Source organism: Phacochoerus africanus, chromosome 12 (genome assembly GCF_016906955.1).
Source record: "Phacochoerus africanus isolate WHEZ1 chromosome 12, ROS_Pafr_v1, whole genome shotgun sequence".
Classification (NCBI taxonomy): domain Eukaryota; kingdom Metazoa; phylum Chordata; class Mammalia; order Artiodactyla; family Suidae; genus Phacochoerus; species Phacochoerus africanus.
The window spans coordinates 36,661,933-36,680,250 of NC_062555.1; the positions used below are offsets into that span (position 1 = coordinate 36,661,933).

Below are 18,318 nucleotides of genomic sequence, written 5' to 3' on the forward strand. Positions count from 1 at the left end.
ATGTCTGATGAGAGCCTTGTATCTAGAATATATAAAGAACTTTTAAAACTCAATAATAGGAAGACAGATAACCCACTTTAAAAAAGGCAAAGGATCTGAGTAAATTCTCCAAAGAAGATATATAAAATAAACAAGCACATGAAAAGTGCTGAACATTGTTAACTATCAGGGGAATGCAAATCAAAACTACTTCACATTTAAGGATGTCTGTAATAAAAAAGATAGTAAGTCTTTATTGATGAGGGTGTGGAGAGATTATTGCTGGTATGAATGTACAGCAGTGTAGCTACTCAGAATAATGCTCTTGTGGTTCCTCAAATGATTAAACCAAGAGTTATCCTAGGACCAAGTAATTCCACAATTCCTTTATATTTGTATCCCTCTCATCTAGGTATATACTCAAGAAAAATGAGGATATTTGTCCGCAGAAAAACTTGTATACATGAATGTTTACAGCAGCATTATTCATAATAGGCTAAAGGAGGAAACAACCCAAGTGCCCATCAATTGATGGATAGATAAACAAAATGTTATATATTCTATATTTTAGAATATTATTTGGCCATAGAAAGGATGAAGTGGAGTTCCTGTTGTGGCTCAGTGGTTAATGAATCCGACTAGGAACCATGAGGTTGCGGGTTTGATCCTTGGCCTCGCTGAGTGGGTTGAAGATCCGGCGTTGCCATGAGCTGTGGTGTAGGTCACAGACTTGGCTCGGGTCCCGTGTGGCTGTGGCTCTGGCGTAGGCCGGTGGCTACAGCTCCAATTAGACCCCTAGCCCGGGAACCTCCATGTGCCTTGAGTGTGGCCCTACAAAAGGCAAAAAAAAAAGGACATACACACACAAAAAGGATGAAGTATTGGTGCGTACCACAACACAGATGGCCTTGCAAACGTTAAGTGAAAGAAGCTGGTCACAAAGATGCATATTAGGTGACTTCAGTTAAAAAAATATCCAGAATAGGCAAATCTATTTGACAGAGAGTAGATTAATGGTTTCTTATGGTTTGGAGTGATGGGAGAATAGGGAGATGATAGCTAAAGAGTACTGGTTTCTTTTTGAGAAGACGAAAATTTCAAAATTGGTGATGGTTGGACATACTTGTGAGTATACTACAAATTATTGTATACCTTAAGTGGGCAAATTGTATGTGAGTTATATATATGTCCATAAAGCATGAAAAAAATCTTTTATTGTTTCAGTGGGGAGTTGAAGGGATGTAAGAGTAGATGTATGTCATCAACCTAGTATCTTAACTACAAATTTTAAAGCGTGATAAAATGCTGTATAGTTGTATGTTAATTCAGTTATGTATTTTGGAATGACACATGAGGGATATCAAGGATTCCAAAAAAGGACTTATTTGAAGGTAAAGAAACACAAACTTAGATTGTTCTCATTTTACACATGAAATAGAGTATAGTTAATCTGGGTAGACTCGTTTTTGAAATCAGACCTAGATTTCAAGCTTAACTTGGCAGTGTATTAGCTGTGTCACTGTGAGAGGAGAGAGACACATTGAACCTTTCTGTATCTAAAATAGGATTAAAAGTCATCTTAAGTTATTGAGGATTAAAAGAGTTGGCACTGTAGTAACTACTAATTTTTGATCACCACCTGTATTCCTGATGCCTACATTTTACATACTCATTCTCATTCAGTCTTTACTCTAAACCATGCCTTCTGCTCATTACCTTATTATTTCTAATAGCTACCAAAGGGAGAAATGAGATGTTTAATAATATGACAATGGTTAAACTGATTTGACTTACCTCTTTATAAAAAGATTTTTTTCAGAGTTCCTGCTGTGGCACAGTGGGTTAAGAATCTAACTAAAATGGCTTGGATCCCTTTGAAGGCGTGGGTTTGATCCTTGGCCTGGTACAGTGGATTAAAGGATCCATTGTTGCTGCAGTTGTGATGTAGGTTGCAGCTGTGGCTCTGATACATTCCCTGGCCTGGGAACTTCCATATGCTGTGAGTGTGGCCATTTTTTAAAAAAAGAAAAAAGGTTTTTTTTTTCATAGTTAGAAATTGCTTATCTTAGGTAAAAGGGCTGTATAGCATATGTTTTCAAATAAAAGAAGGAAAGTTGAGGTGGAAAAGGTCCAAAATATTTACTGCAGTATAATTTCACATTATCTTTGTCATTTAAGAAAAAAAAAAAACCCAATAGTTCTTATACATTGAATTTTGAGCAGTTGTGGAAAATCTCATTCATACACAAAAGTAGCATGTGGTAAACTTTCATTCATCTCTCATTTTTGACAGCGATTGACATATGGCTTATCTTACTTTGTTTATTTTTTTTCCATAGCATGTGGAAGTTCCTGGGCAAGGGATTGAACTTGCACTGCAGGTGGCACAGCTGTGGCAATGCTGGATCCTTAACCCGCTGCTCCACACAGGAACTTCCTAGCCTCTCTGGTTTTATATTTGCATCCCTTTACATCTCCACTCCATTAAATGATTTCAGATATCATTTAATGTATCTTTCCCCTATTGCAACAACCAAATACCCTCTTACATTTGTAAAACAGTAGTGCTATCTGTACAGATCCATGTCTGTAGGGCATTGGCGTAGAGTGGTTTAAGATGTGATTCCCTGAATTTCTTGGCCCACCCTGAGGTTTGGACAGTGGAGTAAAGCATATGTATACATGTGATTTTGATGAAGGTTTAAAAAACACTGATCTAGCATACAATAAATAAGCTTCTTACAGTATGACAATCTTTTGTTTGCTTTTGCATATTACTTTCTTCTCTGGGAAGCCTTTCTTCAGGTTTTCCTGGCTACTTCCTAATTAATTTTTACTGGAAAACTGCCCTTTGTGCTTCCTCTATACTTTGTGGTTTACTTGACTGACTTTTTGATTGAGCTACTCTTTTTCAGGGAAGGATTTTTGTTTTCTATCTTTGCATCTGCATAATACTGCTTGTTAATAAATGTTGAATGAAAGAAGTGGGGGGAGGGTCAGTATAATAGGCCAGGAATATGAGGTTGGCTTTCTCTATGTTCAACTAAAAAGGAGCAGGACTGTAGATGGAATTCTAAAAAGGTTACTGTATACTCGTTAAGAGCTATGTGTGGCTTGAACTACATTTAGCCATCATTTATATAAAAAGAATAAGGCTATGACAAAGAAATGAATTATTGGACCTTAGCAGAAAATTCAATATAGGATATGTGCACTTGTAATAAAACATTTGTATTAGAGGTGAGTGAAGTGGGGGTACTCATTTCCCACAAAGGTAAAGATATGGACACAGAAAGGATGCATTGTTGCATTGTTTGAATTGTTGCAATATATAGTAGGGGCTTCTTTGGGGTACTTCTGGAAACTAGATTGGCTGATGCTGTGCAAACACCTGTGATACATACTTATTTTTATCTTACTTAGTTCAAGGAAGAAATCTCTAAACGTTTCAAATCACATACTGACCAACTTGTGTTGATATTTGCTGGAAAAATTTTAAAAGATCAAGATACTTTGAGTCAGCATGGAATTCATGATGGACTTACTGTTCACCTTGTCATCAAAACACAAAACAGGTATGTTTTTAAAAGACTATTAGCTTTAAACCATGAACAGATGTTTATATTTCTCTTATAAAAATATCCAGTCTTGGCTTTAAATGGCTTTCTCTCATTAACATTTATTTAAATGGATTAAAATTCATTTATTTGTTGCTATTGATAGCAAATGATTTTTTTTAAATATGACTCAGTAATGCTAATGCTTACGCATTTGATATTTTAGAAGGTTCATCATTATCGAGTTATTATTTGAATTACAGAACAAGCAAATTAATATGTTTTTAGCAGTGCTTGTTGTTTTAGAGAGATTTTTGGACAGGATCAGGGGTGACTCATCTTGGCAAACTACAAATTGGTAACTATATTTCATTAAACCTAAGGCACCAGTTTTTCAGAGGCAACTTTATGTACCACTAGGAGAAAAATATTATCAGTTAAATTGGTGTATTTTCATTTCACTTAAAATTATTTTATATGTAGGAGTTCCCATTATGGCTCAGTGGGTTAAGAGCCTGACTAGTATCCACAAGGATATGGTTCAATCCCTGTCCTCATTCAGTGGGTTAAGGATCAGGTGTTGTTGCAAGCTGCGGCATAGGCCGCAGATGCGTCTTGGATCCAGTGTTGCTGTGGCTGTGGCATAGGCCAACAGCTATTGCTCCTATTTGACCCCTAGTCCAGGAACTTCAATATGCCCTTAAAAAAAAATTATTTTTATGTGTAGTGAAAGAGCTCCTAGAGCTCCCTCATACTTATTGGATATGGCATTTATCATCATTCTGTGCATCCATACAAAGAACATATGCATGAACAACAGTTAAAGCCGCCCTAACTATACTTCACATTGACTCTGATTGTTTTGAATCTCCCTTTGGCTTAGTCATCAGTGTTTATATTTTTCCAAGTGGGATGAAACTGAGCAGTAGTGGTGCAGCATTTCTTAAAAAAGTGCTACGATATTTTTTCTAGGAGTTTCTTCCAAGCCATGAACACCCATTCTGCAATTTTTTAATGTTCATTTCCCCCATCAGTAAATACTGCTTCATTGATAGTAAAATTTATTCCTTTTGTTCCTGTTTCTGTGCTTTTCTGTATATGCAGTAATTTCATTTTAGTTCCAATTAATGTCATAATCTCTCTGAAGACACGTTATATGATAATTAAACACAGCAAGTCTAGTACAACAATGTACTTAGGCAATTACTTGAAGTCATACAGAACATATGTGTGCAGGCATGACAGTTGATGCCTGGCTTTCAGCAATTGTATGATAGAGCCTGATTACAGAAATGTTAAAATGAAAAAATGTACATCTTAGAATTAGTGAAAGAAGCAGTGAGTGAGGTACAGAACTCTGAACTGGTGTCAGGTGGAAGGGGTTTCCAATAAACCCCTTATTTTTTACCTATTAAGTAATAACCAGTTATTACTTGCATTGATTTGTCAACTTTCTTTTGGTGAAATCTCTTTTTATTTTTTATGTTTAACAATTTTAGGTTCTGAGTAAAACTGCCCCAACCCTCAAGAGTTTAGAATAGGGTAGATGAAAAGTTGCTTATATAGTTAAAATTTGTGATTGTGACCAGTCATTGATTCTTTTCTGTTGAGGAGACCTGTCTTCCTCTCTTACATAATCAGTATGATTGAAAGTAATGAAATATTTATGTGTAATATACTTGAGGAGGGGCAGCTATAGTTTTTATGACGTTTTACTATGTTTATATTCATGTTCTTAATGCTTAGTTATCTCAGGTTATTTACTTTATGATAATTTGAATTGGTCTGAAAACTTACACTTTATTTCTGGGCATTGGAATTGAAGAGGTTCTTTTGAAAATAATTAGCTCCACTGTTTTATACCATGATGTAATTATTTTTCCCTAGGCCTCAGGATCATTCAGCTCAGCAAACAAACACCAGTGGAAGCAATGCTACCACATCATCGGCTCCTAGTAGTAACTCCACATCTGGTTCTGCCACTAGCAATCCTTTTGGTTTAGGTAAGGGTCTTTAGTAATTTTTTTATAGGGTTGAAAAAGAAAATTTTCCTCCCAGGGTAGTTTTAAATAAAATGACAGAATTAAACATTAAGTCACTTTGGCAACAACACCAAAAACTTCTATAGCTTATTTCTGTAGGTCTTAAGGGAATAGTTGGGAATATAGTTGTTCTTGTCTAGCTAATATTTACATGTAATAAGTGATCAGGAAATGGCATGTTTCTTTTTTTCTTTTTTGTTTTTTTTTTTGTTTTTTAAGGCCACACTTGAGGCATTTGGAAGTTCCCAGGCTAGGGGTCAAATCAGAGCTGCAGCTGCCAGCCACATCAATGTGGGATCTGAGACGTGTCTGGAACTTATATGGCAGCTCACGGCAACGCCAGATCCTTAACCCACTGAACGGGGCCAGGGATCAAACCCACATCCTCATGGATACTCGTTGGTCTCATTTCCACTGACCCACAATGAGAGCTCCAACACATTTCTTTTTAATAATAAAAGAGGTATTGAATGTGTACCTGATCTGACCACTATATAATTGACTCTGGGATGATTACCAAGTGGTTGATCATAAGCTAACCCCCTAAATACAATTTTCTTGTTTGTAAAACTGAGGAATCAGGCTGCATTAATAATTTTGTAACTAAACACACACAGAAAGGCCAGGGCCTGGGAGCAAGCCTAGTCCTTATTACTTCTCTTATATCAATTTTTACACTGAGGTTCTTTGGAAGGTTTTTTGGGGAAAAGCAGTCTGAAGCTTACAGAAATTGAACTAGATATAGATAAATAGATATCTCAGTGCTTCTTTCAGTTCCTAAATTGTATGACAAGTATAGTACCTCATAGTGACATTAAAAAAATATGCATAGTTTTCACATAGTGAGGATCATACCTTTTATCTCCTCTAGAAAAAGTTTTTTAGTAACTTAGTTCTACTCTGTCAACTATAGTGGTTTTATGCTCTAATTTTTTAAAATGTTTAATGCTCTTATTTTTTTAAAATGATCTTAGGCTAAGTTTCTCTTTTGGTGGAGGCAGATGAGTTTTTTAGTTGGCAAAATTTTTAACACAAAAAATCTGGAGATATTAGGATGAAATTATTTACTGTTCAGATTCATGAAAGGTACTGAGGTAAATCTCTGCCGCTTTCACTCTTTTTTTTCTCTTCTTTTTTGGTCATCCTGCTGCAATGGAGTTCCCAGGTCAGGGATCAGATCTGAGCTGCATTCGGGACCTAAGCCACAGCTGTGGCAATGCTGGATCCTTAACCCACTGTGCTGGGCCAGAGATGGAACTTATATCCCAGAATTCCTAAGATGCCACCAATCCCATTGAACCACAGGGGGAACTCCCCTGTTACCCTATTTTATGGGCAAAGATATTGAAGCCCACAGAGGCTTTTAGTTAATATGCCTTGAGCCATACACCTTCCTGGTCCCTTCATTTCTTTTCTGTCCTGGCTGATCCTTCCACTGATCACAAACCTCCTTTCCTTCAGCTCCCTCCAAGGGATGCAGGTCCTGTCCTGCTTCCCACCCCTCTGTCATTCTGCCTGGTTACGTGGAGATCTTTCTCAGCTTTCAGGTGTTTGAGATCTTCTGCTAGTGTTCAGTTGGTGTTCTATGAGAATTGTTCCACTTGTAGATGTATTCTTGATATATTTGTGGGAATAGGTGAGTTCCATGTCCTACAGCTCTGCTACCCTGATTCTGAACTCCCCCAGTTTCTTCATCTCTGATCTTATTCTCACCCCCTCCTATCTTAGGTACTTTTCTCCATTCCATTTACCTGATTAGACAGGTTTTTTCTTGCTGGGGCTTTTCATTAAGGTCTATTCCATGTTTAAAAGCCCATAGAATCACACTGTCACCCTTTCTTTTGCATCATTTCTCAGCTATTTTTGGAAAAGGCATTTTCTGTTTTTTGTCTACACTTCTATTTCAGTAATTTGCTGTGGTTTGTTTCTTGCCCCCATCACTTCACCCTTTTGATAAAGTCACCACTGACCTCTTAGTTTGTCAGTTTCAGTGGACCCTATTTTAGGTTTTTTTGTTTGGCCACATCCATGGCATGTGGATGTTCATGGGCCATGGATTGAACCTGAGCCACAGCAGTGACAAGTCTGATTCTTTAACCACTGGGCCATCGGGGAACCCTTGCCTTTCTTAGATTTTTTACACACACTTTTTTTTTTGTCTTTTGTCCTTTTAGGGCCGTACTAGTGGCATATGGAGGTTCCCAGGCTAGGGGTCTAATCAGAGCTGTTGCTGCTGGCGTACACCACAGCCACAGCAATGCCACATCCAAGCCGAGTCTGTGACCTATACCACAGCTCATGGCAATGCTGGATCCTTAACCCACTGAGCAAGGTCAGGGATTGAACTGGCAACCTCATGGTTCCTAGTTAGATTTGTTAACCACTGAGCCAAGACGGGAACTCCATAAATTACATTTTAAAACTAAGTAAGATGTCAAAAACATAAAACAGCCTTATTCTTTTTTTTTTTTTTTCCCTCCCCACTATTATTAGGCTATCTTAAGTGGCTATTCTGCTCAAAATCTTTCAAGACCTAGTGGTGTAGTCCCCGTCTACTTCCCCATCCTCATTTCTTACCGTATTTTAACAGTTACACTAATCAGGATAGGCTCTCCTGTGGTAATAGCCCCAAATTCAGTGGTGTATTACCAGAAACCTTAATTTCTTGCTCTAAAGCTTTTCTTCATGCTTCATGTTTTTCATTGGTCAGTGAGGCCTCTATCTGCCTAGACCTCAGAGACACAAGCTAGTGAAATTATGCCATTTTTTTAGCTGCACCACTTGGAACATGGCAGAAGAGACAGCTAGAGTGTCTCAATCTGGACTTTCTATTCTATACTTGGGCCAGAAGTGACACACGTCAATTCTTGCAGTCCTTTGGCCGTAACTAGGTATATGAACTTGTCCAACTGCAAAAGAAACAGAAGGCTGCTCATCAGATGTTTGATGAGCACTGCCCTTTTGGTCATACTGAACTTTTCGTGGTTTCAAGAACACATCAATACTTATATTTATTTCTGCTCTTGTGTATAAGGTTTATTGTGCCTAATATTAAATCTTCCTCCCTGCACTCCCTATTTCTTGCCAATTTACTCATTTTCAAACTCATGAAGTGTCATCTTGTGGGAAAGTAGCCATTTCACTTAGGTAGTATGTTATCATAATATCCTTTACTATCTCTGTTGAAGTATTTATTCTGCATTAGTTTTCCTTGTCTGTCTTTTCGACCAGGTTGAGTTCTGAGGTTATACTTGTGTCTTTCTCATCACCTTATTCCCGACATGTAGCACAGTCCCTGGCATATGTAGAAAGTGCTTAGTAAGTGAGGAGTAAATGTATTTGGTTGATTATATAATTTTACAAAGTTTTACAGTCAGTTCTTAGTCATCTTCTTGGATCTCTTAGGTTTCTCCTTGATTTAATTTCTCCAGAGAGACATCTATTTCCATGATCAGCAGCAGCTCTGATTGAACCAGTTATAGATGAATTCTACTTGGTAAACTTAAACTAGTCTTCTGGAAAGAGATTGTTAGAATTGTAATATAATGTATATTCATTTCTTTCTTCCTTTAGCAGGAATATTCTAGGGTATTTTTCTAACACAAACCAATTCTCTTAACACTGCTCTGACAGTACCTACCTGGAGTTAGTATCAATCCCACAAGTTTAAAAGACTCAGTTAACTGTCTCCACACCCCCGCCACTTTAGATACCAGCCCAAGTCCCAGGCTACCTGTACTTCTGATTGGCGAGCTATAAATTGGAGGTTCCCACAACCCCTTCTCAAGTTTGGTAATTTGTTCGCATGGCTCACAGAACTCAGGAAAACACTTAAATTTACAAATTTATTATTGGAAAATAGACACATGGAAGGGAAGCATAGGGCAAGGTATGGGTGTCAGGAGAGCCTTTATGCCCTCTCTGGCATGTCACCCTAATAGCACCTAGATGTGTTCCTCTCAGAAGCTCTCTGAATCTCATTGCACAGGAGTTTTATGGAACTCCATCTCTAGCCCCTCTTCCTTTCCTGGAGGTTGGTGTGGTGTCCACCCCATCCTGAGGATATCTAGGGTCCCCACTCTAAGAAACATCATTAGCATAAATGAAGTGTGTTCTAAAGGTGCTTGTAACAAGTAACAAAAGACATTCCTCTCAGTCAAGAAATTCTAAGGGTTTTAGGAGTTCTGTGCCTAGAACTAGAGACAAAGGCCAAATATGTTTTTTGTATTTTAGTGCACATGCGAATATTTATTTTGATTTATTTGGCTTAAATTTAAATATCAGCATGAATTCCTTTTTTGACTGTTTTCAACTATAGAAATTAAATGTGTTTATGAAAGTAGTAGGAATTCTTTTTTGCTTTAAAACAAATTTTTTTTATAATAGGCTGTTGATTCAATTAATATTTTTGTATGTTTGTATTTTAGCACCATCATGTTAATGATAAAATTTCTGACTTTCATTTGTGTGTCTTTTTTCCCTTTATCTTCCTAGGTGGCCTTGGAGGACTTGCAGGTCTGAGTAGCCTGGGTTTGAATACTACCAACTTCTCTGAACTACAGAGCCAGATGCAGCGGCAACTTATGTCCAATCCTGAAATGATGGTCCAGATCATGGAGAATCCCTTTGTTCAGAGCATGCTCTCAAATCCTGACCTGATGAGGCAGTTAATTATGGCCAATCCACAGATGCAGCAGTTGATACAGAGAAATCCAGAAATTAGTCATATGCTGAATAATCCAGATATTATGAGACAAGTATGTCAAAAGTTTCAGTTAGCCAAGAAGTTATATACTTATTTCTTTTTATTTAATTACTTGTGTTTAAAGAGCTTGGTGTATATTTATGCCTTATATATATGGCTAAGCTAAAAAAAAAAAAAAAAGTCCCAATCTGTGTTCGGGAAAACTCAGCAAAGCACTAATTCACACTACCTAAACTTTGCATTTCCTGCTATATCTTAAAGATTTTTGTAAATGGTTATTTTGCTGATTTAAAAAGAGTCCAGTTCAAGAGATGGACTTTCATGCATAACAAAGTGCTTCTCTTTTGATATTATTTGGATGTTAGCTTGCTTTTTGAAATGAAGTCTGACAGGAATTATTAAAATAATTTTATGATTTAAATATCGAAAACTTAATTCATTGAATTAGAAGACGTAAGATTAGCTGTGGCAGTTAATAGCTAAAATGGGAGTTCCCGTCATGGCACAGTGGAAAAGAATCTTACTAGGAACCATGAGGTTTTGGGGTTGATCCCTGGCCTCACTCATTGGGTTAAGGATCTGGCATTGCCATGAGCTGTGGTGTAGGTCGCAGACGCAGTTGGGATCCTGCCTTGCTGTGGCTGTGGCTGTGGCTGGCAGCTGTAGCTCCAGTTTGACCCCTGGCCTGGGAATCTCCATGTGCTGCTAGTGCAGCCCTAAAAATTAAAAAAAACCAAAAAACAAAAAAAAAAACCCTGAAATAATGTGTTTATATTTTGGTGCCTCTTTTTTTTCTTTCTTTGAAATCTTTTTCTTAGACGTTGGAACTTGCCAGAAATCCAGCAATGATGCAGGAAATGATGAGAAACCAGGACAGAGCCTTGAGCAACCTAGAAAGCATCCCAGGGGGATACAATGCTTTACGGCGCATGTACACAGATATTCAGGAACCAATGCTGAGTGCTGCACAAGAACAGGTAATAACATTGGCTCTGAGGCTCAGGCCAAGTGTCCTGGGGGTTTTTTTGTTTGTGTGTTTTTGACTGTGCTTGCAACATGTGGAAGTTCCCAGGCCAGAGATTGAACCCAAGCCACAGTGGTGACAATGCTAAATCTAAATCCTTAACCACTCAGCCAACAGGGAATGTCCAAGGCTCCTGTTTTAATACAAATACGTGTGTGATTGAGGGGTCCTTTTATGTGGGGAAATGCCATTTTCATTAAAAAAGAGTTCACATCTTTATTTAAAACAAAACCTCATTCTTTATGATTTTTGTGTCTTTTATTACAGTTTGGTGGTAATCCATTTGCTTCTTTAGTGAGCAATACATCCTCAGGTGAAGGTAGTCAACCTTCCCGCACAGAAAATAGAGATCCATTACCTAATCCGTGGGCTCCACAAGCTTCTCAGAGTTCATCAGCTTCCAGTGGCACCACTAGTGCTGTGGGGGGCACTAGTGGTAGTGCTGCCAGTGGCACTACTGGGCAGAATTCTACTGCACCAAATTTGGGACCTGGAGTAGGAGGTATGCTCATGACAGCCAGTGCTTTTTTCCCCTTTGTTCTCACTTACTTGAGTAATGCAAACATTTCTTTTTACTGATACTCTTTGTGCTGTTGTGTGTGTATGAGGAGCAACTTTTACAAACTTATCTTTTCATGGTGCAAGATGCTTTTTTTATTTTTTAAGGATGCTTTAAATATGGTTAATATTAATCACTTATGTGCATTATAGTGCAAAAGGTTACGATTTTCAGAGGCAGTTTTATGTTTTTGTCTTCTTGTTAGATGGTTTGGGAGAAGTGGGTTGTCTTCTTCTTTCAATAGCACAGCAAACAAGTGTAGGGTTAACACAGTTTTACCTGTGTACTTATCATGGGGCACATTTTCCTTGGCTTTAGTCTGGCTTTGTGTTCTTCTAGAGGAACCAATGCATATCCACTCCTGACACCAGGACTAAACTGGCTGCATCAGAGCACCTGCCAGATTTGTTTTAAAAAATCAGATTTTTTAAGTCTTAGGCTTTGTAGATCAGAATCTGCCACAGTGGGGTTTAAGATCTGCGTAAAGTTTCTAGAGATTCCTATGTGTGAACAGGTTAGAAATTTACTTTTGATCAGTTTTCTGTATACTAGACTCAGTAAATGGATATTCTTTTTCAACTATTCAGATATTTACATGCTAAGAATTAGGTCTAAAATCAGTAGCCAGAATGATGATTTTAGACCCAGTACTTAGCATGTAAAAGAAAAAACGAAAGCATGGGATCATTTCCCTAAGGTGAGAGTGACTAGGTATGTTTTAAAAGATACCTCTGTTTTGGCAGAGGAAGTGGAAAGATGAGGTAGTAAATGAGGAATTTAAAAAAGTTCATTGCTGAGAGGAAAAAAATCAGTATGGTCACAGTGATATATAATCTTTTATAGAATACAGTGGATTCATGAGATTTTTTGGATGAAATTTTTATAAAAATTTAATACCATTTTAGAAGTTGAGGTGTAATTGACATACTAGCTTCAGGAATAAAATGTAAGGATTTTGTATTTGTATAGTTTGCTGAATGATCACTGTGATAAGTCTAAACAGCTCAATAATACCATCTTTAAAATAAGGGAAAAATTATCTTTTTCTGTATTTTACTTATTGCTTATTTGATTCTTCTTGATAGACTTGGGAGAGATGCTTTATTCACATTTTGAAGGTCTAAGAGCAGAGACAGCATGGTTTAATGAGGTTTTCTAACAAATAAGTGAATTGGTCTTTTTGTTTGTTTTTTTACTGTGGCATGGCATCTATAGTAACAACTTTGTCTTACAAACAAATTAGTTTTGTAGCTTCTTAGTCAAATTTTTAATTTAATGGCTTGATACTCCAATTTCATGTTGATGTTTCCATCAAAGGAAAATAAACAGCAAAAATGAATGTATCCTGATGGCCTAACATGGTTAGTGTATTTTTTTTATAATGATTATTTTTTCCATTATAGCTGGTTTATACAGTTAGCATATTTTTATACTATTATGATTTTTGCTCAACTCTTTGAAGCTAGATACACACATATGTTCCCAAGTGCACTGATACACCTGAAAGGTGAAATTTCTTGACTCTTCCTTTACCCTGTAAGTACTCACTCTGGAAGATGAGGAAATCAAAGCAGGGGTCAGCACAATTTTTCCTGCAAAGAAATAATAATACTTTGGGTGTTGCAGGCCAAGAGACAAAATCGAGAATATTATGAGAGAAAGCAAATTTCCATTAAGTTCTTTTATTGATGGAATTAAATATATAATAATTGGGTAAAATATTTTCTTAAACATATCTACTAATGATAGGAATGGAATTCTTTTTAGGGATGACACTTTGCTTAATTGATGTTCACAGTGTTCCTTTTTGTCAGTTGCAAATCATTTGCAAATATTCATTATTACTGATAGGTAATGAGATTTTACTTCATTCAAATGCGTATTCATTCTGAGAGTAAACTATTTTAATAGCGTATTTCTCAGTTGGAAAGCATTTTAGGGTTCTATTCGATTTTCCTCTGCTTTTAGTATGTAATTGCAGATTAATTACTCCCAATTGCAGGTAGGTGGTAGTGCCTCAGTTTAACAGTTAAATGGATTTTAAAATGTGGAAATTTCTTTGCACTTACAGTGAGGTCCAAAACTGCTGGAACGATAGTGTGAGGTCAAAAATATACTTACTGAAAATTTGCGGAAATGGAAATCTTGCTGCTTGTTCTAATTTGACAGCATGAGAATGTATAAAGCAGCTTGACATTATCTGCGATTCACACAATTTAAGTTGTCAGAATGACTTACCACAGTATGAGTTTGGCATGTAAATGCTGTTTTGCCATGTAGTTTGGGATGGTCATTAAAAAACATTACTAAGTCTCTAGCAAAAGATACTTTCCAAAGTCATTCAGTGTTTGATAAGGTGGTCAAGTGCTTCAGAAGGATTTGAGTCTTAGTCCTGAGCTTAAAAAAATTGCAGTAAAAATTTTTACCTCTTTAAAAACCAACCTTGACCTCCGCTAAGCCATTCGAACTGCTGTGTGGTTGGGCAAGTTGAGATAGTTTTGATTAAAAAGTTCATGAAATTGACTATGGCTAAGTTCACAAGAGTGAATGAACTTCATCATTGATACTCCTGCTGGTTGAACAACATAGTCCAAAATATTTTCTGAGGTACCTGCTGATGAATAAGACGGTGATTATTTTAAATACCATATATTTTTGTAAACATATCTTTGTGCAGTGAATCCTTTTAATCCTCCACATGTGTTTTTGTCGTCATTAGATGTAGCACACCTTAGCAGGTTCTACTTTGGTTTGTGCCAAATGAGTTTTCTCTCAACTTTGAAAATAATTTTGCCTGTAGTTATTCCATGCAGACCGTTTATAGACACTGATTTTTCAGTTACTTCAAACTTGATGTTGACCTCTCAAATAAGAACTGAGCAGTACCAGTAAAATTTGTCAATTTATCAAGAAGCAAGAAATACTACCCAAAATAATTTGCATTGTTTTTTTAGTTGATTATTGATGTTGAGTCCAGTGTCCTTAACTCTTGAGAAACTTCTTGTCAGGAGAATAGTCTTAAACAGGTTTATTTTCTCTGGACACATTTATTTGGCTGCTGTAGTCATGATGTAAATAACCATCCTAGTTAATTGCCATTGGTACATTGCTTTCTTTGCTTGGCGAACAAGCCATTTGGGAGCCTAACTTTGCAGCCTTTTTTTTTTTTTTTTTAAGGCCACACCCACAGCATGTAGAAGTTCTCATGTTAGGGGTCAGGTCAGAGCTACAGGTACTGGCCTACGCCACAGCCACAGCAACTCGAGATTTGAGCCGCCTCTGTGACCTTCATGGCAACACCAGATTTTTGACCCACTGAGCGAGGCCAGGGATTGATCGATCCCATGTCCTCATGGATACTGGTTGTGTTCGTTTCTGCTGAGCCATAGTGGGAACTCCTTCATTTTTTATTTTTGTGAAGAAACTTAGCTATGATGAGATATTGTATTTTAAATTTTGTATTTTTCCGATTTGCTTTCCTGTTAGTAGGGAATACTGTGATGAGTGCTCTGTCTAGCAGTGTTGAAGTATATCATATTCCTTTAGTGTCATTGCATAGTAAATATGGTGTTTTGCCATTTCAATGATAAAATAATCCATTCTCTGTTGTGCCTTAAAAGCACAGCAGAGTCCAGTTCTCCCTTTGTTTGTGGTACTCTGAATAGCAGTATAGAGCATTATGGTAGTGCCACATGGAACCTCTGTTGAAACTACTCAACTCTGATTTGGTAGTGCAGAATTAGCCATCAGTAACAATAAATGAGGGTGCACGACTGTGTTGCAATAAAATGTTATTTATGGACATTGACTTTTGAATTTCTTATAGTTTTAACATTTCACAAAAAATGTTTTTCTTTAACCATTTAAAAATGTAAAAACCATGTTTAGCTCTTTGGCTATGCAAAAACAGGTCATAGGCTATATTTGCCCTACAGGCTATCTTCATCACTATCTGTCTAAGTGTATCCTTAGACTCTAGGATGTAGAAGAAACCTAAATTGAAATAATATGAGAAAATAGGAAAAACAAAAATTGTTATAGAAAAACAGCAGAATCATAATAAATTAGAAAGTAGGGAGAGTCAAATCTTTTAAACCTGTTAAATTACATTAGATAGAATAAGAACAAAAGGGAAATGAAAAAGCTAAGAAGTGAAAAGTTCACATAATGAGTTTGAGCATATATTTGAGTTTGATTGTATCTAGTCAGCAAGTGAAAATCTTGTATGTTGAACAAATTTAATTTTCAAAGACTTGTTGAGTTCACATAAATTTAGCTGTAGCTCTCAACAAAAAGAGAGAGTGACAGTTAACAGCCATCTACACATTAATTTAATTGTCATAACCACTCTATCAACTAAATACTGCTTATTACATCATTTTACAGATGGGGAAACTGAAGTATGAAGAAGCCCCCTTAATTTGGGGTTGAATTCATTGAGTGTCAGGACTCAGTGAAAACGAAAATAGATTGGAGGCCTGGGCAAGAAGGCTTCCTTCTTTCTTAAGTGAGCGTATTGACTGCTGAATATGATTCTAATTAAGTCATCCTGGGGGAAAAGTTGGCTCAGACATCTTCACTTTTTGAGATTTTTCAGTATTTTAATGAGTATTTTTAGTATTTTTACCATATCTAGTTTTTGCCTTAAATTGACTTTTGAACCTAGCCTTTCCATAAAACAGGATTTTCCTGTATATTCAACCAGAATGTATCAAATCCATAAACCTTCCTTCATTAATATATGTTAGTAGGCACGTTGTTTTGGAGATCTTAGCCATAAAATTTTTTCTTAGTTCAGTTGATAAGTAATTGATATGTGTATTTATCTGCAGTTGCTAAAATTATGTACAGTAGATATGTATTTTAAAACTTTCACTTTTGTTTATATGTCTTTTTCTTGATAAAAATGTTCTTTTTTTTTTTTAAACCAAACTTTCAGCTAGTATGTTCAACACACCAGGAATGCAGAGCTTGTTGCAACAAATAACTGAAAACCCACAACTTATGCAAAACATGTTGTCCGCCCCCTACATGAGAAGCATGATGCAGTCACTTAGCCAGAACCCTGACCTTGCTGCACAGGTGAGTGTGTAAATGTATTGAAAAGGACTAATCAGTGTGGATTGAAACAGCTTAATCAGTTGTTTGTGATTTGGACACGTTTATTTTGTGCATGCTGCCTTACACTGGAAAAGTAGGCAAACCACATCTCCAAATTTTTGGACAGTTTGTTTCCTTACAGTAAATTAATACTTCATAATGTAATGGAAACTGCTTCATTTCCACTGTTCACTGGCTAGAAAGAAGTGCAGGTTTATTTTGTATCCACATGTTTGATTAAAGAGATGAATACAAAAGTTTTGAATGCTCTCTCTTTTAAAGCCTTTTCTTCAGTGTAATGAAAATCTTAAAAGTGATTGAGAAGTGTTAATACATTTGAAATACTTACATTGGTTAAATCACAGAGATTTTCAATAATAGTCGTGTTCAAAATGACAGTTATAAAATGGCCTGAAATTGTTTAATATAAGCAGGGAGAGATTGTGGGAAAAGTATTCTCATTCTTTCTGTTACAAATCTCCCCCTGGTCTTTTATTAAATCATTTTCTAACTTGTTTCTGAAGAGACTAAGAAAATCAGTGGATCTCAATCCTAGCTGAACATTTAGAATGACTTTGGAAACTTTAAAATTAAAAGAAAAAATCTTGACCCTGTCCTGAGATCTTTTCATGTAACTGTATTGGAGTATAGGACTCCCCCACCCCCCAAGTTTCCTAGGTGATTATCATGTACCCCTAGATTAAGAACCATTGGGGTTGAAAAACCTTGGCAAATGTAAACTAGGCCTTCATCATCTGTGATTTATATTTGGTGTTTATTAAAAAACAGTCTGTGGAGTGTTAGGAATTTGAAATAGTTTCCTTTATAGTCTCCATTTCTGAAATTTTAAAAGCTTTTAAAGTTAATCACTTTCTTCATTATGTCAAAGGAAATGGTTTTTATGTTTCTAAAGTCTGAAACCATATCAATTCAAGTATATAGAGATATCTTTGAGTTAACAATCCTCAGCAGCAGCTTTCTGTCCTCTTAAAATTTGTAGAGTTGGAAGTATGGAAGTTTTTATTTTTTTATGTTCTTTTCCTTATACAGGTCCACCTGTGGTATATGGAAGTTGCCTATGCCACAGCTTGCAAAAATGCTGGATCCTTAACCCACTGAGCCACAACAGGAACTCTGAAATATAGAAGTTTTTAGATAAAGTTTTGTATATGCTTTTAATTTTGCCTATCGTAGGTACACTTAATGAAGTATTTTATTCATAAGAAAATTATTAAACTGAGTTATTATTAGTATTAAATGCTTCAACTTTTGTTTAAAATACCCATGGGAAATATGTATGCAGACCAATCCTATTTGTATGTTTTTAAATGTATGTTTGATTAATACTAAAT

The 18,318-nt window shown here is 36.4% G+C and overlaps 1 protein-coding gene across 2 annotated transcripts in view; it reads left to right on the forward strand.

Moving 5' to 3' along the window:
* Nucleotides 1-18,318, forward strand: part of UBQLN1 (ubiquilin 1) — a 41,199-nt gene that overhangs the window by 15,947 nt on the left and 6,934 nt on the right. For both annotated transcript variants that reach the window (XM_047754664.1, XM_047754665.1), the window contains exons 2-7: nt 3,403-3,554; nt 5,424-5,539; nt 10,073-10,335; nt 11,102-11,260; nt 11,575-11,809; nt 16,806-16,948. In XM_047754664.1, coding sequence (XP_047610620.1) covers nt 3,403-3,554; nt 5,424-5,539; nt 10,073-10,335; nt 11,102-11,260; nt 11,575-11,809; nt 16,806-16,948 — 1,068 coding nt within the window. The remainder of the gene's footprint in view (nt 1-3,402; nt 3,555-5,423; nt 5,540-10,072; nt 10,336-11,101; nt 11,261-11,574; nt 11,810-16,805; nt 16,949-18,318) is intronic.